At 41.3% G+C, this 26,369-nt stretch overlaps 2 protein-coding genes across 3 annotated transcripts; one reads left to right on the forward strand and one right to left on the reverse strand.

Moving 5' to 3' along the window:
• Nucleotides 1–5,720: 5,720 nt before the first annotated feature.
• Nucleotides 5,721–20,631, reverse strand: LOC124263363 (trafficking protein particle complex subunit 10-like). The gene is made up of 22 exons (XM_046697966.1): nucleotides 20,525–20,631; nucleotides 19,634–19,715; nucleotides 19,280–19,412; nucleotides 18,490–18,683; nucleotides 18,091–18,286; nucleotides 17,649–17,760; nucleotides 16,479–16,739; nucleotides 15,027–15,160; nucleotides 14,565–14,682; nucleotides 14,103–14,182; nucleotides 13,608–13,699; nucleotides 13,335–13,475; nucleotides 12,465–12,568; nucleotides 11,328–11,842; nucleotides 10,370–10,514; nucleotides 9,926–10,161; nucleotides 9,616–9,716; nucleotides 8,909–9,035; nucleotides 8,378–8,542; nucleotides 7,754–7,937; nucleotides 7,057–7,164; nucleotides 5,721–6,732 (listed from the first exon to the last, which is right to left on the reverse strand). Exons 1-22 carry the CDS (start codon nucleotides 20,547–20,549, stop codon nucleotides 6,569–6,571), a joined length of 3,417 nt encoding a protein of 1,138 aa, XP_046553922.1. The 5' UTR covers nucleotides 20,550–20,631; the 3' UTR covers nucleotides 5,721–6,568.
• A 150-nt stretch (nucleotides 20,632–20,781) lies between these two features.
• On the forward strand, nucleotides 20,782–25,503 carry LOC124263401 (uncharacterized protein C3orf26 homolog). 2 transcript variants are annotated; one of them, XM_046698018.1, is made up of 7 exons: nucleotides 20,782–20,905; nucleotides 21,913–22,125; nucleotides 23,162–23,291; nucleotides 23,533–23,704; nucleotides 23,935–23,998; nucleotides 24,442–24,529; nucleotides 24,910–25,503. In XM_046698018.1, exons 1-7 carry the CDS (start codon nucleotides 20,852–20,854, stop codon nucleotides 25,080–25,082), a joined length of 894 nt encoding a protein of 297 aa, XP_046553974.1. In that variant the 5' UTR covers nucleotides 20,782–20,851; the 3' UTR covers nucleotides 25,083–25,503. The 2 variants fall into 2 exon arrangements, with proteins under 2 accessions (XP_046553974.1, XP_046553973.1); XM_046698017.1 differs by having other exon boundaries at nucleotides 20,790–20,906; nucleotides 21,899–22,125.
• Nucleotides 25,504–26,369: the final 866 nt, after the last annotated feature.

Here is a 26,369-nt window from a genome sequence, read left to right on the forward strand (position 1 = left end):
GCATGACGCGATCAGGGATGGAACCACAGACCTTCTGCTATGCGGGCATACTATCCACGAGACCACGACACCAGTCATTTAGGTATCTGAAGGTATTATGCAGTGACATTTATCATCCATCGCAACCAATTTTAATCAATGCGTATCTAATGTTTCTTTATTCCCCTTATTAGACGTATTTCAAGAGCAAGTCGATAACTGACGCACAGATCCTATAATCCTAAGATTTGTGGACTCTGTCAATTATTCTGCATAACCAAAACATAAGGACAAAAGACTGCGGCATTATATAGCCATCTATATCGATACTATCGATTTCCTCGCTGTCCATTGGTCGTCTCCGTCAGGTAAAACCAGATAAGCCCCTTTCCTCGTTCCAGTATCCGGTATTGTTCGTCGTCTTTCAGATCGATAGTTCGTATCCAACTCCACTTCGGTGATCATTATATTATTTGTCTCCGGAGAAGTACATGGAAGCAATAGACTCTAGAGCTCGGGTTGTTGATTAATGAGAAAAAACCGAACCCACATGCAGTGATTTATACTAACACGCATGCAGGTCTTGAGAAAATCTCCTGTTTGTGGCGTCTGTAGATGTATTGCTTCCGAGTCATCGGTCTTGCTCACGTTCGTCTTTTCACTGAAAATAACGTGAATCTGATGTTGTTTTGTTAGTCTGGCTTGCACTTGCTTTCTCTGGCTTCATATTTTTTTTAAATCCTGATATAATTACATCTCGGTTGTTTATTTGGTTCCATATATATTATTTCACAATAGATTTGTGTGTCAATGTATACTCTTACAAATATATAAGGGAAGCTGAACTTTGGACAGCGTTAACCAACTTTTCAAAGACATAATTTTATTATAGGATACTTATATATTATAGGATACTTTTATAGCGCACATATCTAGGCAACTAGTGCTTGCTAAAGGCGCTGATATTTTTTCCCTCGATCATTGGATGTCAATCTCAATGGCACATTGTATTATCAATCTCAACTCCCTGGGGAGTATACAACTCTTGCAGCCACTTGGCGAACCGAGTTATTGTGGTTTTCTCATCCTAACGAGGTACCCATTCACAGCTGGGTGGACTGGGACACATAGTCACAGTATTTTGTCCAAGTTCACTGCACGTTGCTGTACCCGCAACTAGGTGTTTGCACGTATTCATGTGGCCACCATCTGGTCATATACCAACGGATTCGTGGGTTCTTTTAAGTGCACAGGGTTGTGTACTGTACACTAGGGGTTGTGACAACACTGAAAGAGTACACCCTGTCACAGGTGTAAGCCCCCATCTTATGAACGCACCACCGTTTATCTTTATCAAGTCTTTATCACCACCCATAAACACAACGCAGTAGCCTTATACACGTACATGGGGTGCCATTCTTGATTTTGACAGTTTTCACGATCTCTCAGTGAGTGAGTGAGTGAGTGTAGTTTTACGCCGCAATCAGCAATATTCCAGCTCTATGGCGGCGGTCTGTAAATAATCGAGTGTGGACCTTTCAAGGAGGTCGATAAATCACTGAAGACCATACATTTTGACAATCATCTTGCATCACACAGTTGTTAGTGTTTGTTTTTACCCCATTTTTTGTTTGAAAATGAAAATCGTAAAAATGCAAATTTCACGTCATACACCAATCATCTTTCAAGAGCGATTACTGTACAAACAACTATGGTCATAAGGAAGTGCAACTGGTGATGCACTCTCAAAACATTCATTATTATCATATCAACATTGATTGACTCCGATATATCTCCCAAGTTTTTCAATCGTAAATTAAAATGAAGTTCATCTACCTTTTTTGAAGAGTATATCATGCGATTACTTGTATAGAGCTACTGCTTGTCAGGTACTAGTGTGAGTTAATAAGTTTAGTTTTACGCCGATTTTTAGCAATAATCTACCAATATCACCGCGAGGGACAACAGAAACTGGCTTCACACACTGTCTGGAATCGAATCTTCGGCGTGACGAGCGAACGCTTTAACCGCACAGCCCCGTCAGATACAAGGAACAACTAGGTGGGTTGGTTAAGTAAAATAACGCTTAGTCTCTGGATATATATAATATTGATAGTAACAAATAAACCCATTTAAATTGAAAAGGAGCCCTGGTGAGTTGGGAGTCCTGAACCTGGGGAAATCTAGACTTGCTTCATTAAGACTTTTAGCATTGCAGGGAGGGCTGGGTGGAAGGGAAGATAATGTGTGACAGACTAGTTGGTTCAGCTATATTGCAGCTGGCTGTAAATAATTGAGTCTGGACCAGATAAGCCAATGGTCAACAGCATGAACATATAGGTCGGTGGAGTGCAAAGAGGTGAAAGTGGCCACTCGGTATCGACCCCGATGTGGCAATATCAGGATAGAATTGATTAGTAACTCATTTTAAAGTGCGATCAAATGTTTAAATGGCCAGCGCACTGACCACGTTGATGCGTGTCGTAGACGCCGAAAAAACACACTTTGTAATTCAAATATTCTACCATGACGCAACAACATATATATGGTAAAAAATAGTTATTATTGTTTATGATTCTAAGAATACTGGGGCGGTGGGGTAGCCTAGTGGTTAAAGCGTTGGCTCGTCACGCCGAAGACCCGGGTTCGAATCCCCACATGGATACAATGTGTGAAGCCCATTTCTGGTGTCTCCCGCCGTGATGTTGCTGGAATATTGCTAAAAGTGGCGTAAAACCAAACTCAGTCAGTCAGTCAGTCTAAGAATACTACTTTAATTACATCACAGCCAAAACTCCCGTTTGAGCAGTTCGCCACACAAAATGTTATTTTTTTATCAGCTGCGTTCCAATCCTCTGCGTGCTGTATTGAGGGGTTTCAGCGGTCTGTAGTTCTGATGCCGTATTGTTCTGGCCTTATTTTGTCTCCAGATTTACAACTCTCATTTCGCAATTAGAGTTAACAAATCGAAACGTGACTCATTGCCAAGTTTGATGATTTATGTTTTTTGTAATAAACCTCGTGCATCCTGACTGTTATTTGCCGTCCCTTCTCCGTCTTCAGATTCCTATTTTCCTTCATCAAACAACCCTCAAGCTGTTGTTTCTTCAGGATTTTACCCGATTGGTGTTTTCATGATTTCATGGGGCGATGGGGTAGCCTAATGGTTAAAGCGTCAGCTCGTCACGCTGAAGACCGGGTTCGATTCCCCACATGGGTACCATATCTGGTGTCCCCCGCCGTGATATAGCTGGAATACTGCTAAAAGCGGCGTAAAACCTTACTCACTCTGACGCCTTGAGCTCAGTGGCGATAGCTAGGAGGAAAGGCTGTTTCTTGAAGCTTTTAGTAGTGTAACATTATTTATGGGTTCTTGTTCCATCAGTGCTGACATTACGACTGAAATGTTCCATCTTGGCAATGTGTGTGATATTTTGATATCTTCCAGTCTTGTAACCTTGTAGGGCTGACCTTTCTTTACCGATTCCGTTTGAAACCTGGGAGGGGGAGGACTGACTGACTGACTGAGTTTGGTTTTACGCCGCTTTTAGCAATATTCCAGCAACATCACGGCGGGGGACACCAGAAATGGGCTTCACACATTGTGCCCATGTGGGGATTCGAACCCGGGTCTTCGGCGTGACAAGCCAATGCTTTAACCATTAGGCTACCCCACCGCCCGGGAGGGGGAGGAGATAGTAGGGGTTGGAGGTAAATAATCCTAATTTAGATCGATTATTGTTGACGACTATTAACCCGGAGACAGGAAAGCTGAGAAGAATACCTGAGTAGTGTCTGATTCCTCTAATGACGTGAGCTCCAAAGTCATGAACCTTGTGATTGGCCAAGTTTGTGGCGGATGGCCTGTCAACTGTCAAATGAAATATGCGCCCTAGGGTGTGTCTGGCATAACTTGAAAGCAGTGGTGTTTGTACTCTCATTTTATAACTTCGAGACGCCATGTTTGTCCGTGTTTACCCGTTAAGAACCAGGGCCCTTATTCTTCGAAACGTTCGTATCCGCAAGAATTCTTAACGGTGATCGTAGCCAATGTGTTAAGAATGGGCTTAAGAAGTTCGTAGGACTACAAACGTTTGGAGAATAGCTAGCCAGGCTAGAATTGGTCTTCAGTAACCCATGCTTGTCGTAAAGGCGACTAACGGTAGTCAGGCTCGCTGACTTGGTTGACACGTGTCATTGTATCCCAATTACGTAGATCGATGCTCATGCTGCTGATCATTGGATTGTCTGGTCCAGACTCGATTGTTATCTAGAGTTTTAAAAACTGTTGTACTTACTCCCTACATTATAAGTTATAACACAGAGTCCTTCAAGTGAGTGAGTGAGTGAGTTTGGTTTTACGCTGCTTTTAGCAATATTCCAGCAATATCACAACAGGGACAACAGAAATGAGCTTCATGCGCGGAACCGAACCCGGATCTTTGGCGTGACAAGCCAATGCTTTAACCAAAACATGTTTCCTGCTTTAGGAATATTCAGTGATAGCCCCACAAGTGGCACCAGAAATGGGCTCCATATATGATACTCATTTTGGGAATCATACGACAACTTACCTTAGTGGTAAAATAGTAGACACCTGCTGATATCACCGCCTCAAACTACTATGGAGAAGATTCAACCTATATTTGTTGTCAATATATATATGCTATGAAATTTCTTAATACACCTAAAAGCTGCTGTTTGAAACATGTAGCCCCAGTGCTTGTGTATTTTGCAATAGCAGGCATGAAGAAGAAACAGTACTGACTGTCTCAACTGTTAGGCGAAGACAGTTGCCAGAGGGCAATTATTCAAGGCTTCCTCAAACAATTAACTTGTAGTGTTGATGCGTTCATCAATATTGGTTGTAGAACTTCAAATATTTTTGAAGCTTATCAATGTTGAAATCATTGTGATGTTTAAACGCTGGTCAATAAAATTGGCTGCTAAATTGGCTTTCACTTGCTTGTGTTCACAGACATTCACAACCATTGATCCATGAGGCTGTGTTTGTCAGTTTTACCACACATAAAAAATATAGTTATCGAACACTGTGTAGACGAGCTGGGATTCCATAGTTCCAGATATACCACTGCTACATGCAGGGCCAGCACGCAGGTGTGTCTACATCAATCACGGCCTCATCAGCAACTTTGCCGGTATTCATGGAGGGGAAGGGGTCGCGGTCTGACTCCATTATTTGAACCTTACATTTCAAGACAAGTTTCCCTGAATCCTGGAGTGAGTAGGGCAACTGGAGAAAGTATGGGAAAGCAATAATAATGAGGGACCTAAAAGATTTGGTGGGCAAAAAGTGTGTGAAGTTTAGAAAATGTATTTGAAACCCACAACACACGACATACGAATACATGTTGAGTGAGGACGAGAAGACAGACTGTAGCTATCACTGTCTGTCATGGTGGAAGTCAGTACTCAGTGTGGTCAGCCACTGTTAGCCTTGATATTGATCAAATGTTTTAGAACTTAAAGTGAGCAAGAATGATGACCAAGTGAACGAGGAGGAGAGGTTTTACACAACTTTTAGCATAATTCCAGCTACATCTCAGTGCCCAGAATGGCAGAAATGGGCTTCAAACATGTATGCATGAGAGGAATCGAACCCAGTCCTCAGTAAGATGATCAGTTTAACCATGAGGACACTCAACCGTCCCTCTGAGAGTCCATAAAAAAGGAAACATGTTTATAATAGTTTCATTTTTTTGCATTTACAATTTACAAGGAACAGTTTGTGTATTTATATACATAGTTAATATACAAAACTTAACATATACAACAAATCACCAACATCATCAGGAATTATATGTACAATAAACATATATTGACCCAAATATAGAATAAATAAGCTAAAACCAGGTGCCTTCTCATTCAATGGTTCTCATAAGCACGATAAATTTGCCATTTCCAGTCTCAATTCACTGCCCTATGATACAATAGAACTGTGTCCTTGACACTGGCATCATTTGGGGGTGAAAGGTCAAGCAGAAACATGCCCTTCCACATGGACATTTCATCTCATATCTTGGATGGACATGGGATGTTGGTTATCTAATCTTCCATGTTAACCAAAATGACTTGAGTGAGCTTGATCTACTTCCAATACAACAGTATTTCCGTTACATCACAGCCTGTTAGCTTCAAGCAAGTGTATAGACTTTAGCTGGTTGTAAGGTTTATCATATTGCTGAAATAACCATGACTTTGCCCTGATCCACCAGGGATCTAGGGTTAATACAGCTCTAACCCATGTCCATCCATGATCATGTTTCAGCTCACTGATGAATCTCTGCCAGCACACTGTATTGCCTTAGAAAATCTGTCCACCTTCATTGGGTCATGGTCCCATGGGGTAAAAACTTCAAGTCCCACACTGAAGGTCATCTACCCTTCAACAAAGTACACTTCACATCCTTCCATCTCAGGGTGGACATGACCTTACAAGGTCAAGGACTTCAGGTGACAGACTGGAGGTCATCTACCGTCAACCAGGGGCGCATCCACATCTTTCCCTCCAAACTCTGGGAAACATAAACCAACAAGGTCAAATACTTCGTCACAGATTGAAGGTCATCTATCCTTCTACCAAGGACACCTCCACATCTTTCCCTCCCATCTCAGGGTAGACATGAACTTGCTGAGCCAAGCTACTGTTGTACACTTCTCCCCTGAAGAACTTGACAAACTCAGGAGGATCATCCGGGATGTCATTGCCATTCTCCTCGAGATTTGATTGGTCTGAAATACAATGTTGCAATATTGTAACAAAAATGTTTTTACAAATCCCAATCTATTATCGTTGAAAAATTGCATGCCTAAAGTTAATCATACTCCACAGCCATTCCAACAACCACAGAAAAGCATACTTGAATTGAGCCAGTGTTGTTTAATGCTGCACTCAGCAACATGAATATTCCATCTGTCATCTAGGCCACCTGATCATCATTTTGTAGTCCTCACAAGGACATGTTACCAGGGACATTCATTACCACAGAGTCCTCATGGTCAACAACTGGAAGTGTTTCAAATACTGTGATTATGAATGTTATGCCGTTGACTCACCAGCTCGGTACTTGTGTATGTGGACCAAAGGGAGATGAATGAAACCTGCTTTCACAGCCACCACGTCCAGGACTGTCTCATAGAAGTCGTCCTTCAGAGAAAATATTCCTGCAAGGATGACAATCAGATGTAGTGGGTAATTGGACAATGTTTACACAGAACTATCAACAGTTAAAAAAGGCCTTTCCCAAATGTAAGTCATCTGTATGTATACCCTTCACACTGATGCAAAGTCACACCAATACACACAAAATAGGACAGTCTTGTTTTCTCCATGTTACACTAAATGAATGAGGAGTTAGATTTACTTCCTCCCGTACAGCAGTATAGCTGTTACATCACAGCCTGTTAGCTTCAAGTGAGTGGAGGGGTGGTGGGATAACCTAGTGGTTAAAGCATCCACTCGTCACGCCGAAGACCAGGGTTCGATTCCTCACATGGGTACAATGTGTGAAGCCCATTTCTGGTGTCCCCTGCTGTGATATTGCTCGAATATTGCTACAAGTGGCGTAAAACCATACTCACTTACTTAAGTCAATGGGTAGTGAAATATAGCATAGAAACTGAGAATATTCACGTTTGAATTTTTCACATTCGGGGGGACCCTGCTCCCTCTTTCTCATGATGATTCACTCTGCCACAGATAATCATTGTAGTGTATGACAGGTTCTAGAACTCTGCATTGCTCATCACTCACCTGTAGACTTGCCAACCAGTGCCCAGGTGTCTGTGTCGGACTTCACGTCGTATACCAGCATCTCGTCAGGGTCGTGACCTCCGTTACACTTCTTCACCTGGAGCTTGAGAGCCACTGTCTTCCCTGTCTTACACTGCTTGTCCTCCTCGGAGGGTGTCACGTTGTAGCTCAGGATGTACTTGGTCTGCAAACATTACCTCACTTCATTGAATCATTGAGTTAATTCAGTTATAGGTTGCATGTGTGACACACGGGGTGAAGATGGAGAGTCAGTGTCAAACACACTACAGGGGTACAGGTATTTGCTTACCTGGAGGTTCTCCACACTACAGGTGTACAGGTATTTGTTTACCTGGAGGTTCTCCACACTACTGGTGTACTGGTATATTTTTACCTGGAGGTTCTCCACATCACGGGGCACAGGTATTGGCCTATCTGTAAGTTCTCACTACAGGTGTACAGATATTTGTTTACCTGGAGGTTCTCCACATCACGGGGTACAGGTATTGGCCTATCTGTAAGTTCTCAGTACAGGTGTACAGGTATTGAGGTTCTCCACATCACGGGGTACAGGTATTGGCCCATCTGTAAGTTCTCACTACAGGTGTACAAGTATTTGCCTACCTGGAAGTTCTCCACACAACAGGTGTACAGGTATTTGCGGGGTGTGGTCTGCAGATCAAGTGGACAGGTGTAGAGGAAGGTGAACTCTGTCTCCAGTCGGGGAATGTCTGGGATGTTGCAGCGGATCTGCCACAAGATGGACGCTGTCTGGCTGCTATTCACTTTCTGGAAACAGAAAACATGTCAGTTTGCTAAATATCATATTTTTGTATTTGTATGAAATAGACACATGATAAAGTTGCAAAGAAAAATATAAATGTTTCTACATAAAGTCAGTAAAATTTTGACAAAGTCTTGAAAATATTTACCAGTATTGACTTTTATTGACACGTGAAGAGAGATTCTCCATTTACTTGCAAAGCTGGCATAATCCAAATCATTCAGACAAGCTGTCCCCTGTTGATTAATTACTATTCTGTATCTTGTTGAGTAAAACTCAGGTTCATATACCATTTTGCAGATCATATTTCTTCTCAATCCAGATGTGTACCGCCATGTTGTTACCATGGTGACACAGCAGTGTTCTCTTACCATCTGTTGTCCTGGTTTGTTCATCAGCTGCAACTCCACATCGTTGGAATTGAGGGCAGATAACTCTGGTTGACTGACTAGGAATTCTGTTTGGGTATTGCCTTTGATGGTGACTTGAAGATATTTTCTGTAAAACAAAGCTACAGTATATGAGCCCTTCTTGGTGTGCCTTATGATTATATCAATGCATAAATGTCTTTGACGACAAACAGTCAAACCTTACACACTCATGCTGTTGCATCAAGACTGCTTTCGAACACTAATTTTGTTTTTAATATTTCTCTACCAGTGGCAGAAAATATAGACACATGATAGTAATTAAAGTTAAAGGTCTTAGGTTCTAAAGCTTAATTTGAATTTGGTAAATGATGATAAAAATGAGTACTAGTGATTTTATATGCAGACGACACATTCTCTAGTTGTATCATGTAATATGTAACCCGTGAAGATTCGGGTTAGAATTGATCAGCAACCCATGCTAGTCGTAAGAGGTGACTAACGGGATCAGGTGGTCAGGCTCGATGACTTGGTTGACACATGTCATCGTATCCCAGTTGTGTAGATCGATGCTCATGCTGTTGATCACTGTATTGTCTGGTCCAGACTTGATTATTTACAGACCGCCTCCATATAGCTGAAATATTGCCGCTTACTGTATTATGTAAATAATCGTTAGTCAGTTAGGCAATATGAAATGAAAAGCTTACTTTTCTTTGCATGTATGTAAAACATGTTCCACTTTGAAGGGATGGATAAAGTTGAGATGAATGTCAAGTTTCTTGTCCCACACATCGATATGGCATGTCAGCTGCAAAAAAGAACAGTGACTGACTGATTGATTGATTGAGTTGTTTGGTAAGTAGGTTTTAACCCTCATTTAAGCAATATCAAATGACCGCAAGTTATGACAAGCTAACTCTTTCGTCACAAGGCTACAGAAAAATACAAGGCATATTCATCCAAGTACAATGGTGAAAGCTTTAGAAAACATGCACCATTTAGGATTATGACAATTACCTTGGCATCCGTAGAGCCATCAAATGTTTGTCGCGTCTGATGGAGGACAGTTGTACAAAAGCCTGACGACTGATCAGCTTCCAGTGGCGAGAGCTTCAGGACAGAGTTACCTTCCCTTGTAAAGACCTCCAGGTTCTCAGTGGTCTTGAACTGAGCACTGCAGCCTTGTGGGAGGGCAAAACTGCCTGTCAGCAAGGTCAAGGTCGCCTCTTGCTTTATCCCAGCAATGAAGTGATCTAAGAAAAAATTGATCAGTTCAAACTTTTGAACACCTACTTTCTGCTGAATGAAATCTGTTAACAGTAAATCTGTGCAAATTCTCTTCTTTGGTTAACAGATCAGAAAAATAATAGTTCAGGAACATTATCAGCACATTATATACTCTAGGCATGGGTGATGTGCCATTCAGAACGTCGTTGCTGTCACCTGACATCAATGTCATACCTGACTTGACAGGCTTCAGCTCCACCCTTGGTTGGTCACAGACGACTTTGAAGAACAGGTCCCAGCCACTGAGGGACTTGAGGAAGTCTAGATGCTTCACCTCGTAGCACAGTTGACTTAGGTAGAACACACCCTTCTCCAATGTCTGTGGGAACATGAAGACACAGTTGACTTATGAATTTATCATAGGTGGATCCAGAGGGGGGGTGCAGGGGTGCGCAGGGGTGAAAGAAGAAATATTTAAGTAACTCCAGATTCTGAATTGGAAAAGTATGCAGTTATTAATTCTACACTCCTGTTTTCAGGCTGTCCAGAATGAGTAATGGAGTGAGGGAGAGAATGCTGGTTAACAAACTGGTGATACTGATATTGTAATACTGTTTATCTTTCTCCAACTGTATGTTGAGGAAGATATCACAGTTCAAACACATTGTGTGTCTTAGAAAAACATGCAGAATGAGTGAGTGAGTGAGGGGTAGTTTTGCGCCGCTTTAGCAATATTCCAGCAATATCACGGAGGGCAACACCAGAAATAGGCTCCACACATTGTACCCATCTGGGGAATCAAACCTGGGTCTTCGGCGTGATGAGCGAACCCTTTAACCACTAGGCTACCCCACCGCCCCACATGCAGAATGAACACTTAGATGAACATAGCAATTCTATAAACCGATGTAGAACAATGATGTGATGTCAACCAGCCTCCTAAAAAGAACAACCAAAAAAAACAAACAAAACAATATCACAACACTTAGAACTTCGTTGAGAACAACGCTAAAACCTATGCTGGAACAGATAAACAGAAACTAATGCTGACAGAATATTTCAATGACATAAAATCATCACCAATCCTTCAACCATTGACTACATCAACACACCAAAAATCCCACTCAAAAAAGTTAAAGGACACCCAATTCTAACATACTGTGGTATATACCAAAGTATGAGCTGCACCCACCTTCATCTTGAGCTGCACATTATTCTCGCCTGGCTTCAGCTCAATGTCCTCTGCTAGAAGGCTCACTGTGAAATCTCCCTTCATTGTGTGGTCCACGTCACTCCCCCCTCCTGGCCCACTGTCTGTCCTCTTTAACAAATCATGAGCATTTTTACAAGTCAGCCCCGGCCCCACAATCTTCCCTTGCCTCTTCTCATAGGTGGCCACAGTGTCAATCATTGCTGGCAGCTGCTTTCTGATTGGCTGAAAGTTTGCTATGTGTTCAGGCTTGTGAATGGTCAAGCTGGGAGTTCGTGTGTGGGCAATTTTCTTTTTGGAGAAGTGAGACGAGTTGGGCTGTTTCTCTGGTGGGCAGTGAGATACAGAGATGTTGATTTTACTGCATGTGATGGATCTTGGGAAGTGGTTGTAGACCTTTGTGTCTATGACAAAATCTTCATGAAGGATCACAGTTGGTGTCAGAACTGCTGCGCTCTCCAAACCAAGAATCTTGGAGGCTTTTAGGATGCACATTTCTAATTATAGACAAAACAACAGATTGAACATCAAGACAAAGCTTACAAGGTGAGGTGAGGTGGAATTGGGTTTAACGTCGTGTTTAAGAATATTTCACTCATATGACGACGTGCATGCGTGTGTATGTGTGGCTGCTTGTACTAGCCCCGACTTCAGCTGGTTTTAATGTACTACCTCACTGAGATACCATGCCGCAGTGAAGCATGAATATCCCACTCAGACACATTATACTAACTCCGAGCCGACCAGTCCTTGATGTACCCATTAATGCCGAGAGCCAGGCAGGGACCAACAAGTACCATATTTTAACGTCTTTTGGTATGACACAGCCAGGGAACGAACCCGCTACCTTACACACTCCAGGTGGATGCTCTAACTACTACGCCACCGATGTGATTTCAAAGCTTACAAACTAGAGTAGATGATTCATTGTTATTGAAAAGCAAAACAATTTCAATGATTTAATCAATACATTTGGTAAGTAATTAGTTTTGGAGTTTTGGACCATGCAAACATCATGAACAACAATCTGTGGGTCCTCCATGTTCTCGGGGATTCATGGCATAGTATTCACACAGGGTTTATTCTGCCGAGACTGCCTGTGTCTGATCCTTTACTCACCATCTTTGTCTTCAGCTATTCTCATCACTTCACTGAAGTAGTGCTCCCTGTCGGCCATCTTGAGGTGAGGGCTGCAGGCAATGTGACAGGCTGTCTTCAAAAATCTCACACAGTCAAGGAACTGAGTGAATAAGTTTAGGTTTACTCTACTCTTAGCAATATTCCAGCAATATCATGGCAGGGGGACACCAGAAATGGGCTTCACACATTGTATGCATGTGGGGAAACGAACCCGGGTCTTCGGCAGGACGAGCGACCGCGTTAACCACTAGGCTACTCCACCGCCCCTAAAGGAACTGAGAACAACTACTACTGACTTGTCAGACTAAGTGTAAAGCACTGTCCTTTCTTCCCAGCTCTTGAAAGAAACAAATTCTGTGACCTATCTTAAAAGGGAGGGAGGGGAAAGAGGAGAAAAGAAGAAATGATTTTTTTGGGGGGGTCACCCATTTTGTTCTTGGGAGGTAGGGGGGTCATCAATTTTGTACACACGAACTGTGGGGTGTCCAGCAATTTTGTACATTCATAATATGAAAAAAATTGCTTAAAAATTATGGGTAGGGGGGAGGAGGTTCATTGAATTTGTACATGACATGTACATGCTTCTCCATAAAAAACATCACACACCCCCCACCCCAAACCATAAATTATGAACGGTCCCTTATGTGGAAAGACGTATGTTATAGACATTTACCACTCCAGTGAAACAGACAAACATGCTCATGGCTCTGAAGCCTATATAATATGTTCCACCTGCATGGATATGGTGCTGGCAAATCCAGAAATGTTATTCATATGAACCAGGATTTGAACCAACAATCAAAGGCTGCTTGCACAACAAAGGGACACAACTCTTCACAAGGAGGATACTTGGCATTGTCGTCCATCTTGGCCTGGCAGACGGCGAGCTCCAGCATGGTGCCGTCTGCCAGGTGCTCCCAGTGCTCCTGCCGGTACATCTTGATGGCATCCAGCAGGAAACCTTCCGCCTTGTGGGGCTCCCCTAGCAGCCTGCCAAGAGGGGGTGAACATTCCTTGTTTTAAAGTTTAATCACAGCTTGAAAGTCATCAAATCGTATTACAAACACACTACAGAGACTTGAATTACATAATGGAAAATATTCTGTAACAATATTTACTTACATATAGAAGTCAGCCAGGTCCCTGCCAATGATCCGTGCTGACCGGAACCGACAGATGTGTTTGTATGTTCCCATGGCAAGTTCACACATTTCCTGTTGAAAATAAATCCTCCGTGAAAAGAGAATGCTGGAAAGACATTTCAAGTATTCTCAAAACATCTTAATATCTTGTTTTAGGTAGCTAATCACATACTTTTCTATTAATGACGTATGTTATGGTTAAGCCTACAAACCATTTGACATTCAGCTCATATAACATATGGAGAAAGTTTTGTCATACAGTTTTACAGTAAAAGCCCAGTGAGATACCATTTGACTGTGTAACAAGTCATAGTATACCGACTTAATGCTGAATACCAGACTGGTAAATGCAAATGTAATCTCTAACATCTTTTGGTAAGATGCAGATGGGGAATTCAACCACTGACCTTCTGTTTTTTCTGGTCAAACACTGTATCCATTAGCCCACAGGCAGTGCATGAGTATATGAACTTACCAGGTAGTGTTTCTTGTAAGACTCATCAGAGGACAGGGCTTGTCGCAGTCTGTCTAGAGGTGTAATCTTGTCAGTAGGTGCTACAATTTGAAAAAATTCATCGTTTTTAAAATTCTTTCCAGCTTTCAAAATCAGATAAAAGGAACAAAGTTGTAGAAAAATACAATAATTCCTGTTCTTGTACTGAAATATTATGAAATATGGGGTTACCTGATAGAACTACAAAGTTTTAACCAAATGTGAATGTCAGTTACTACAAGTAGTTACCTTTGTGAAGGTAAGATAAACTCATTATCTAAATGTATTGACCAAGAAACAAGCTGACCTGTCTGTTCCCAGTTCAATAGGAACAAGTTCCAACAGTAACTATGGTAACATTGACTTGCAAATGATGCATGTCTTCCCTGTTCAACAGGAAGAAGCTCCAATAGTAACCATGGTTACACTGACCCTTCAACTGACCTGTCTCTTCACTGTCCAGTGTGACCATGCCTGAGGTGAGATCCACTCTACAGCTCAGCTGCTTGGACGTCGGCCTGGTCCCAGGAATCAGGCCGCACACACTCCCTAGTTTCTTCAGCTGAAACATTCACTGGGTCACTTTACACATACCAGGGGTGCAAGACATACAAATTAATCAGAAAATTTTAGCTATCAGGCCAACACGTGTGGTTATAACAATTTGAATCAAATTTGCTATGACTGCCATGTATGGAATAGTAGAATGACATGTGTTTAGTTATCAACAGTTTGGCCAGTACTGCAAAATGTTCAATGCAGCTTGGCCCCTGCTACTTGGCCCCTGCTATTTGTTGGCCAGAAAGTGTAAAAACCTCAGTAAATTGCCCTAAGACAGAGTAAATCCTTTAGAAAGCACCTTCCCTTGCTCTCAAGAACAAGTTCTGTCGCCCACAACTCACTGACCTTCCGCCTGGCATAGTCCCACAGACTGGCAGTACACAGGGAATTCTTGTTGATCCGCGACGACTCATTGTACCGCTCACACGTCTCCAGCACTGCAAGGCTACTGAGGAACACCCAGCACCAGAGGGCGCGCCCTCTGGAACCTCCACCTGTCGACACATAACAGTAGGTCTGGAAACACTAGCACTACTGCAAGTTACTGTACATATTTTTGAACACCTCTACTTAACCACATAAAGGACATTAAGACCATATAGCTGGAATATTGCAGAGTGTGGCTTTAAACAACAAACATAAGGCTCTGTTCAACATGATGTCATGGTTTATATTCAGATCCACTGTTTTTTGTAGAATGCTTTGAAGATTGTAAGGGAGGTTGCTTTGATTTAGTGTGAGTGAGTGAGTGAGTGAGTGAATGAGTATAGTTTTACGCCGCTTTGAGAAATAATCCAGCAATATCATGGCATGGGACACCATAAATGGGCTTCACACATTGTACCCATCTGGGCAATCAAACCCGGGTCTTCGGCGTGACAAAAGGACACTATAACCACAAGGCTATCCCACCGTCCTAGTTTGAGAGTCTGATACAATTAAAAACATGTGGAAATGTACATATATGTACTACAAATGGAAAACATCAATAGGGTCCTTATTATCGGCGATTTACTTATTCATTACATCAACCTCACTAAAATCAGACCTTAGTGTTCGCTACTCCTCTACATACATCAGATGTCATCCCATCAGAGATCACTTCAGGATAACCGTTCATCCAACCAATCAGACCATAGAGACAGCTCCTGTTGGTCATTTCATTGGTCAAAGCTTGTGAAAGGTCATTCTGACATGACCTGAGATTTGATGTTCTCAGATCTTTGTGCAGCAGTAGTGATAACAAACATCTGACTTAAATCAAACTATTGGTAGCTAAGAGTGGCATCAGAGTCAAGTATTGATCATGTATGGCATCACATCATGAACACACAGGTAAATGTTGTTTTATACTGGAGTTGACAATATTGCAGATACTGCATGACCACCAGGAAGTCAAGGAGAGTGAGGAGTGAGTGAGTGGGTGGCTGTTTGAGCCAATGAGCAACACCATTCCAATTCATATCACAGGACACCAAGAATAGGCTTTGACACTACCAATGTGTGTTATACAATTCTTCACTCTGACAGGGGCTAGTGGGGTGAAGAGCAGGGTTCGATTCCTCACATGGGTACAATGTGTGAAGCACATTTCTGGTGTCCCCGCCGTGGATATTGCTGGAATAAGGCTAAAAGTGGCGTAAAACCATACTCACTCACTCACTATGACAGGCTAATTCTTAAATCAAAACCCCTCAGTTTATTTAGTAAAGGAATCAGGTCATGACACTACTTTCCTCAAGGATCCTTGCCTGTACATAACATGATAAAAATGCAACATGGAACTATACAAGCTACAAGTGAGGCTAACCTCGAGTGCGATCATTTCCTGTACGGTGTAATGGAGGTAGTCCAGAGCTCGCTGGGCCACGTCCCCTGGGCGCTTCAACAGGAACAACAGAGCACACTGGCGAGAGAAGAGGTAGTTGCGGAACTCCAACACACTGGCCTTGTTCATCTTGATGGTGTCCCGCAGCTGGTGGTTCAAGGCCTTGGTGAGGGACAGACCACTCCAGTTGCTACATGGCTGGATGAGAGGGGCCAGCCATTTCACATGAGCTGTTCAAAAGAAAAGGATAGAGTAATATTGTCTATACTTCACATATTTGAATATACTCCATGAAAAGAACAAGTTGTAGTGAAAAATGGATTACACTTTTGTTACATCTGACAACTTTTTATAGGCATATCAAATATATAGTTGCCTTGCAGTGCTGACACTATCTTTTTAGCAACAAATCAAGTGACAATGGAGCAATAGCCCCCACTAGTGTGTGACACAGAATACCCCAGTGTGTGACACAGAATACCCTAGTGTGTGGCACAACCTACCCCAGGGTGTGACACTGCCAACCCCAGTTTGTGACACAGCCTTCCCCAGGGGTGTGTGACATCGCCTACCCCTGACAATGGAGCAATAGCCCCCACTAGTGTGCGACACAGAATACCCCAGTGTGTGACACAGAATACCCCAGTGTGTGGCACAGTCTGACCCGGTGTGTGACACAGCCTACCCCAGGGGTGTGTGACACCGCCTACCCCAGGGGTGTGTGACACCGCCTACCCAAGAGAGTGACACCGCCTACCCCAGTGTGTGACAAAGTCTACTCCAGTGTGTGACACAGCCTACCCAGTGTGTGACACAGCCTACCCCAGGGTGTGTGACACACTGCAAGAGAGTGATCCCCACCCCAGTGTGTGACACAGTCTGACCCAAGAGTGTGACACCAGTCTACCCCAGTGTGTGACAGCCTACCCCAGTTTGTGACACAGCCTACCCCAGGGTGTGACACTGCCTACCGAAAGAGTGACACAGTCTACCCCAGTGTGTGACACAGTCTACTCCAGTGTGTGACACAGCCTACCCCAGGGTGTGACACTGCCTACCCCAATGTGTAACACAGCCTACTCCAGTATGACACAGTCTACCCCAGTGTGTGACACAGCCTACTCCAGTGTGTGACATACCTCCTGCTGCATGGTTCTCTGCAAACTGTGTAAACAGAGCATCCAGCTCATCATACTGCAGCAGTGCATCGTCGTACACACCCAGGATCTCAAACATAAAGGCCAGCTCCTCCTGCAAACCAACACAACACAAACAATACAAAACACTTGTAGGCAGCTGCACTTCCAGCCATATGATAATGGCCTGTATAAATATGACTGGATCAGACACACCAGTGACTGACATCATCAGCATTAACAACAGAGTGGTATGGTGACACATAATCAAAGAGTCGGTGAGACAGACCACCCATTCCATTAAGTCTCTTCGGTACTAAAACAGCAGTGGAGAACTTAACTTGCATGTAACATAGGCATTCTACCATGAAATACAGTGATCATGGACATAATGACTTATTACAGACTGGGAAAAACGAACTTTTAAAAATGATAAATAAATCACCTGCACAACAAAATATTCCATATAGTTCCACCCTGGTTCATTCCGTTTCTCCCTCAGAGCCCGCATGTTGTCCTCAAAACGACCCAACTGCCGATTATATGCAGTCAACAGTAAGGGGCGGAGCTTGGTGAAGAAGTTATACCAGGATTCAGCACTCTTGGCGTCAGTCTTCATCGGCTCTGTCAGCACCAGACATCTGAGAAACGAGGTCACTCACCAATGGGTCAAGGTCAACAGGTCAAGAAAAGCACCACTTTACATTTGAACAGTTGAAGAAATGTGTCATTTCGATCAATGCAGTTGACAAACATTCTAATATAACCATAATATAAATGAAATATTGTTCTAAGTAGAACTAATGTCACTCACTTTGATCTATTTCACTATCAGAAATCTCACCTTTCTTGTGCCTTGCTGCAGAAGTCACTCTTGACTTTGTCTATCACAGACGACCTTGGGAGAATTTTGGATTTGAGTTTGCTTTCATCCATCACTACCACCACGATCAACCAGTCTGGGATGTTCTTTCCCTTCAGTGCAGCCTGCCATTCAGCAATGTCTTCTTTCACTGTCTGCTTGTAGCCTTCTAGGTCCTACACAATCCAAGATACTACATCAGAAAGCATGGCAGACTGATATATGTATCCCTACTGACTGGGTGTTAAATGAACTACTCTCTCCAGCGATCATGTTACTGTACTTAAGAAGAATTAGAGAAAAAAAAATAACCATTGATGTTTCTTCACTATTTATAAAAAGGGGAATAACTCAACAAAGTTTACAAACCACCTCATCCTCTTATCAGAGTAATAAGTAAAAGGCTGGTTTACATTGTTATCAGTACCCAGGTACCTTGTGGTCGGTACCCAGGTACCCAGGTATATGTGTTTTGCACCCAGCAACATTGAAGATTTATGATGGCAGCCTATAGATTATCAAGCTTGGACCAGATAATCCAGTGACAAATAATGATAGTAATGATTCTTCCTGTTGGGGTAAAATGACATGCAATGAACCAAGACAGCAAGCCTGACCACCTGAAACATTAAATTCTGACCAAACATATGTCGCTGGGAATATATATCTTAATCTACTATGGTTGCCAAAGACTGTCAGAGGAAAACACTAGTTCCCCTGACAATAAACAAATTTCCAAGCTTACAAAGCTTATTTTATTACATGCACTTACACAGTCTGTCCAGTATATATGGAAGTATGGTCTACTGATGAGGACTCTGTCATCTTCTTCAGGGAGGATGTCAGCATCATAGGGAACAAAACTTGCTTCAAGTTGTAAAGTGCGAGGTGCTCGGCCGTATGATCTATAACAGCAATATGACTATTATAACCATGAGTACATAATATAAAGATATAATTACATACTAAAGTTAGTTCAAGTGCAATTCGTGAATGCCCCTATTTACTATGTTGTATTATTTACTATTAACTATGGTAAAAGGTAAGGAGAGGTGGAACTTAACACTGTGTTAAAGATTATTCACTTACAATTACATTCAACATGTTCATTTGTCATAACAGATACCTTTTCCATTCACATGATTCTTTTGGCAAACCATTAAGAACCATGGGATGCAGTTGGGAAAACAAGCTTTGGTCTCCATGGCCTGCAAAAACAAAACCCTGGAGATTAGAACACATAGAAAGTGAATGATGCATGAGAAAAGTATTTCAGAAATAACATTACATGAAACCAGCATTTTTACATTTTGTATTTTTTTTTCCAGTAGATGATTTAAAGGTAATTAGCTTCTTCACTACTGACAAATAACCTGAATGAATATCACCATATTTTTTTCAGATTTTAGTTAGCGCTGGGGAGAAATTGAACATGATTTACCAGCTTGAGCTAATGAGCTTTACCATGGTACCAGATGTGCTGTTACAAATATCACTCTTTTAACAGTCATGATTATGATCACATGATGATAGCTTCAGTTCAAAGCTGGCATGTTTACAGTTCTGGCACCACAACAGTTAATTTCTGATTGTGTCCTTTGCACAAGCACCCTATCCATTATTCGCTGCAAAAATCACGTTACTCGTTTCCCTCAAATTACACGTGACTAAATCTTTGAAAGAGGGAGATAGAGACCAGTGCCATATCTTCAATCTCAAACAACACATTAGATCCTAAAGGGTCCTTAACTGACAAAAACTTTACGAATTCCGCGATGGGGTCCAAAAGTCTAGACTTGCATGTTTGTTCAGTGAAACAAGAACTGCAGTCGGAGCTGGCACCTGTAGTTTTACCCACCTATCGATGTTACAAGTACATATGACAGTCCCTTGCCTGATCTAGTCTAAGTATTGCAATCTGTCATGACGTTTACATTTGTAATAATAACACAAACATAATTTCACAACAATTTCAATATCGGTTATATTCGAATAAATTTCCGGGTGTGCTACGTACATGTCACAATGGGCTTAGCCTCCATATTTAGTCTGATGTGAGAAAACACCTCAATTCATCCGACTTCCTCCCATTTTGGATACACAGAGCTATGTCCTTCACCTTGCTTTCCATTAAGTAAAGCTATGATTTATAATGTAATTGAGAGATAGACTTAACATGGAAACTTGAAGACTTTAGCAATAACAAATCACAAGGACAAATGTAAAGAGAATTTTTAACTTTGAAATGAAAATTAATACAAGAAATATATTTTCATGACTATTTACGGGGTTATATTGGGGAGCCAGCTTCGATGTAAAATGCGGCTGTCAGAGAGAAGTCAAAATGGCGGACGATTTAGGTGACGAGTGGTGGTTGAAAGGCGATAATGCACCACGTGGTTGGTATTTTTGCACTATTTACTCTAAAAGTAGAAGGGTACGTTTATCATGCTGTGTTAATGAAAGCGGGTATCACACGTTTAAGTTTGGGATTTATTTTCTCTCAATAACTGGAGGTCTGATCGGTTTTTACACGTGTGAACATTTCTGGTGTCCCCCGCCGTGATATTGCTGGAATATTGCTAAAAGCGGCGTAAAACTAAACTCAGTCAGTCAGTCAGTACACGTGTGAAGTCCCATCCCTGTACCCTCGTGTTATGTGTTATGAACATAATGTGCTGTCTCAATTATCGCATGTCACTAACTTATTGCAGATAATGGGGACCAGATAACTCATAACTCCAGGTACAGATAAAATTTAAACTAAATTTACAATGTCTGTGTCACTCAACTACCCCCGTCTGAAAACGTATGATCCGACGATACTGCTCGCCCAAGCATATCTGAGAAAACCACAGTTTTTGTTTGATTTCCTTACCATTAGATGAAGATGGTATGTAAGTGTTGCGGCCGTAAAATGTCTTTTTGTGTCAAATTCGAGAGATACAATACGTGGGGTGGGGTCCACAGTCAGTGCATGACCCTACATCAAGTCATGACAGTCAGACGCAGCTCTCCTCCTGCTACACACACAACCCTGTAATGGGTGAGTGAGTTTAGTTTTACACCGGACTCAGAAATATTCCAGCTATATGGCGGCTGTCTATAGATAATCCAGTCTGGACCAGACAATCTAGTGATCAACAGCATGAGCATCAATTGCGCAATTGGAGGAAGCGATGACATGTGTCAACCAAGCCGGCGAGCCTGACCACCCGATCCCGTTAGTCGCCTCTTACTACAAGCATGGGTTACTGAAGATTCATTCTAACCCGGACCTTCACAGGTCCCCTGTTATGGGACACAGGGTAGGGTACTGTATTACAAATGTGGCCCATATTTGATGTGTATGTGTTCAGTCCCACATTGAAATAATTAATATAATTTTCAGATGAAAAGTCCAGCGATTCAGCAGATGAAACTCCAAGCCAGCCTGACAAGAAGATTCAGGGTGTAAAGAGGAAAAAGGCAAAGAAACGAAAAGCCAATGATCCGGGTGTCAAAACAGATGAAATAAATGGAAAGAAAAAACTAAAAACAGCTCCTAAAATTGAAGAAACACTCGTAAAATCTGACGAGGAGAAACCAAAGAAGAAAAAGAAGAAAAAGCGTGCTAGGGTACTGAAGTGATTTTATTTAGCACATTCGTAGTTGACATTAAAATAGCCATCAAAACAATGATTTTGTCAGCATTTCTTCAAAAAGTGTGTTTGTTTTTTAATGTTGCACCAAACAATATTACAGCTATATGATGGCTTCTCCAAAGATAAGTTAATAACAAAATATGCTAAATATACGTCAGTTTACATCTTGAATTTATGTACCAAGCCTGTAGAATGTGATAGGATTTTAGGTGTTCAAAGCAACTGTGCAGTTTTGTCCCTTATGTTGTGCATTTCAGTTGCACATGCCGCTCATGTATGATCTCATTCTCAGCATACGCCATTTTACCAAAGCAAAAATTCAGGTTCCACCCACATTAGGCAGTGAGAATGAGTGTAACCAGTCATTAGGAAAATACTAGGGCCGCTACGAATACACTATGTGACGAATATGATACGTATCATGAATATTGGGTAATGAATACGATTAATTATTCACGAATACAATATTGTAGTTAAGTGATTGATGTACAGTATGGAACGCCCATGTTGACAGTTTTGATTTGTAACAGCAATAACCAGTGATCTCATGACACTCAAATTTGGTATGTAATAGTTTTAGTTGACAGTACCATGTGCGGCCTTGGCAAACTAACATTACTTTCGCTACTGCAAGGCTAGTACATATTCCATTCTTGCATATCTCACTTTCCAAAAGTACACAAGGGTTCAAGTAAAACGTGCTCCCTTAAAAAAATTGTAAATATTCGTTAATATTCGGTTCAGGTGACCACGAATAACGAATTGAATTCATGAAGGGCTACGGTTCGATTCACTGAATATGCGAGTGAATCGTTACAGCCTTAGAAAATACAGTTAAATGTCATTCTCAGCATACGCCATTTTACCAAAGCAAAAATTCAGGTTCCACCCACATTAGGCAGTGAGAATGAGTGTAACCAGTCATTAGGAAAATACAGTTAAATGTCACTAGCTATCACCTTGATTCATGAAATGTATGGAAGAAGTTAAACAAGACTTTCCCTTTTCAGAAAAGGATCTCAGAAGAAATATCAGGCAAAACATTAAATCCAGCTGTTAAAGACGATTTTCTGCAATTATTGAAGTCAACATATGAGGGAAAACTGTCAGCAGTTGAATGGGATGAAATCCATTTAGAAGGTAACAGAATGGTTATGTTAATCAGCTTTCAACAAGTTGTGGTATTAACCGATACGACAGTGTGATTTTACTTATGGTATCAACCACTTGACAGGTTCAGATTTCATTTCAGTTCACTTAGCTATTTCTTAAATTTTGGTTTCTTCAAATGACAATAATTATTTAGCATTCTGATGTGTAGATGGATGTTCATAATAGGATGGATCTGTTGGAAGTTTCATATGTAATATTTTTACTTCAGCTGCAGACTTTCTTGTGAGCAACCCTTCCTCAGATGGGTCGGCACCATGTAATTACCTGGAGTCTGTGGTGCCAAACTGGCCCGGTATGGTGGCAAGTGCTGGCCTGAAGCCAGGGACTCCATTCATGTTGATCATTGCCAGCTCAGGGGTGAGAGCTGTAGAACTCAACAGGTACATCATCTCTTCAGCATTTGTAGATTTGTACATTTCATGTGTAGTGAATTTACTCACGTGTCCAGGTTGGACTCTTTACTGAATTTTACTAACAACGGTGTGATCAGTTACTGCTAAGCTTTGCCATACATTTGTGTGTAGATGACAATTCTTTCTTTTGGAGTTGCCAACACTGCCCCACACCCTTTGTGAAAGTGGTCTTTGATTTTCACTTTGTATTGTTTCAGGGATATTCAGAAATTCAAGGGCAAAGATTGTAAATGTGCAAAACTGTTTGCCAAACATTTTAAGGTAAGTTTAACTGTATATATGTTGCAACAATTTGTCCTGATTAATACCTTCCTCTATGCTGCATGAAGGTAAATACGTATCCAGTTTCTTGAGCCAGGTATATCTGACAAATTCATTCTTAAAAAAACCCCATAATGTCAGCCCATTCAGAATAGCTTATGTGCTCAACTGTCTCCCCAGAGTTGCTCCCCTTGGTTGAAAGCACTCTGATTTGAAATACGGTTCCTCAATCATCATTCATGTTTTTCAATGTTGAGGATTGATATTCAACCAAGATCTGCATCACTGCTTCACACAATATGACTTGATTTAGTTCAGAGGGAGTAAACCAGGTATCTTAATTCATTTTGTATTTTCCCATTATCTAAACACACTAACACTATACAACCATACGTGAGGTTGTATCATTCCAGGATTCATTGTCAAACCTCTTTGATTTTCAGTTAGCTGAACAAGTAGAGTTTTTGGCGAAGAAAGTCTGTCATCTCGGCATCGGCACACCAAATAGAATCGGTGCATTGATAAAGTCAGGTATGGAGTTGTTAGTTTTCTCATTTATAGCATATAACATGCGGATCCAGGATTATGGAGAAGGAGGGTGCACATCAATCATAAAGTCCAAAGGTTAGGGGGAAATGCTCCTCAGGGAAATGTTTTTTTGGGGGGTGGGGTGAATGCACCCCACCACTTGATCAACTCCTGATATAACATGTGTATGTATTGTGATTATGAAAGAGTTCCCAATGCAGTGGGATGTAACAAAATGTTTGTTTTATTTGCTCTGACATGTTTAGGTGTATGGACTTCAAATTCTTTGGTAAAATCTTTAATGAGGCCAGACCTTGTTATCATCAAAATTGATGAGACGTACAAACTAGAATGCTGTGTTTAATTCGGAACTTTATTTCCAGGCTCATTAAAACTGGACAATTTGAGGTATGTGATCGTAGATTGGAACTGGCGGGACATCAAGTTTAAGAGAATTACAGACATTCCTGAAGTGAAGAAAGACTTTTTGGAACTGTGCAAGACACACCTGATTCCACACATACGAGACAGTTCTTGTAAGATTGGGATTCTCTGATGAAACAGCTATAATAATGGACAGGCTCTTGTTGAAGAAACCAAGGTTGATACTGAAACAATGACAGAATGTTCCCTTCTTCACTTGACACTGAAATAAGATGTTCTCTAGCAGGGATGTTTTGTACAGAAGTATATGATGAATGGGACTTTAGTTCACATGGAGGTGAATTTGAAAATTTGTTTACTGGAAAATGAAACTTTCTCAGACATTGTGAACTGTTTAGCTCTCTTCAAGATTTCCACAGATACTGCGATGTTGTTATTGGAAGTATAGGGATGTTTTTCATCATATCATGATGTTTTATTGGTTATGTTTGTGTATATTTAAAAATTATGGATTTCCAACACAATATGTTAACTGATTCATAATCATTATTACAATTTACTGCCAATAAATATTTTGCATCTTTTAGAACTAATAGACATTTATGGTTGGTTTTTGACAAATATTTTCAGTGGAAAAGATATATATTTCCCATATGGCGTCATTACAGAGTTAAGTGGTACAACCAGCCTTCCATGTTCACTTTTGAACGGCTGCTTCATCTGTCATAGCCATTAGTAAAGTAATGGGAATGTATGAAGCCAGCAGACTGCCTTCAGGAGCAGTGTTTGCAATACTTTAGTTCAACAGTTGGCCATCAGGGCCTGCTGTCGCCTGCAGGATTTAAAATGTACAGGCCCTGAATGAAATCTGCAGGCCCATTTTGTTAAAGTCAACCCAATAAAAACAAGATAGACTACACTGTACACAGTTTCACACTGTTTCTACGAAATCAATTAGTGTGGCATATGGCGTTGGTGTTGACATTCCTATGTGCAAAGCGCTGAAAAACCAGGAAGTGAAACTGTAAGTTATCATAACATGGTGGATCACGGATGATTCCCGAATGTTAATAAAGAAAACAAAAACAAAGGAAAAATTCCAATTGAAAAAGAAGACAGACAATTTACTGAAGGCCACTATATACTAGACAAAAATAGTTAGGGATATATGCAAATTTTGAAATTATGAATAATAATCTATTTATTCATTGTCACACTGATAAAATATAAGTCATAAAAAAACCAATATCCCTAACTTATTTTGTCAAGTATATTTGAAACTGCCAGCTGATACAATAACAACTGGTGCTGTGCCTCCCGGCCAGGGATTTCGAAAAACGCTGTGTCTGAAATTTTGAGAGTAACTACCATGACATTCATTGGGGTAGACTTCTGGTTAAAGTGTTCATTGTTACAGGAAACATCCAGACCGCATGGGTACTGTGTGTGAAGCCTTTTT

The sequence above is a fragment of the Haliotis rubra genome, unplaced genomic scaffold (genome assembly GCF_003918875.1).
Source record: "Haliotis rubra isolate DU_JTF1 unplaced genomic scaffold, ASM391887v1 Scf88, whole genome shotgun sequence".
Taxonomy (NCBI): domain Eukaryota; kingdom Metazoa; phylum Mollusca; class Gastropoda; order Lepetellida; family Haliotidae; genus Haliotis; species Haliotis rubra.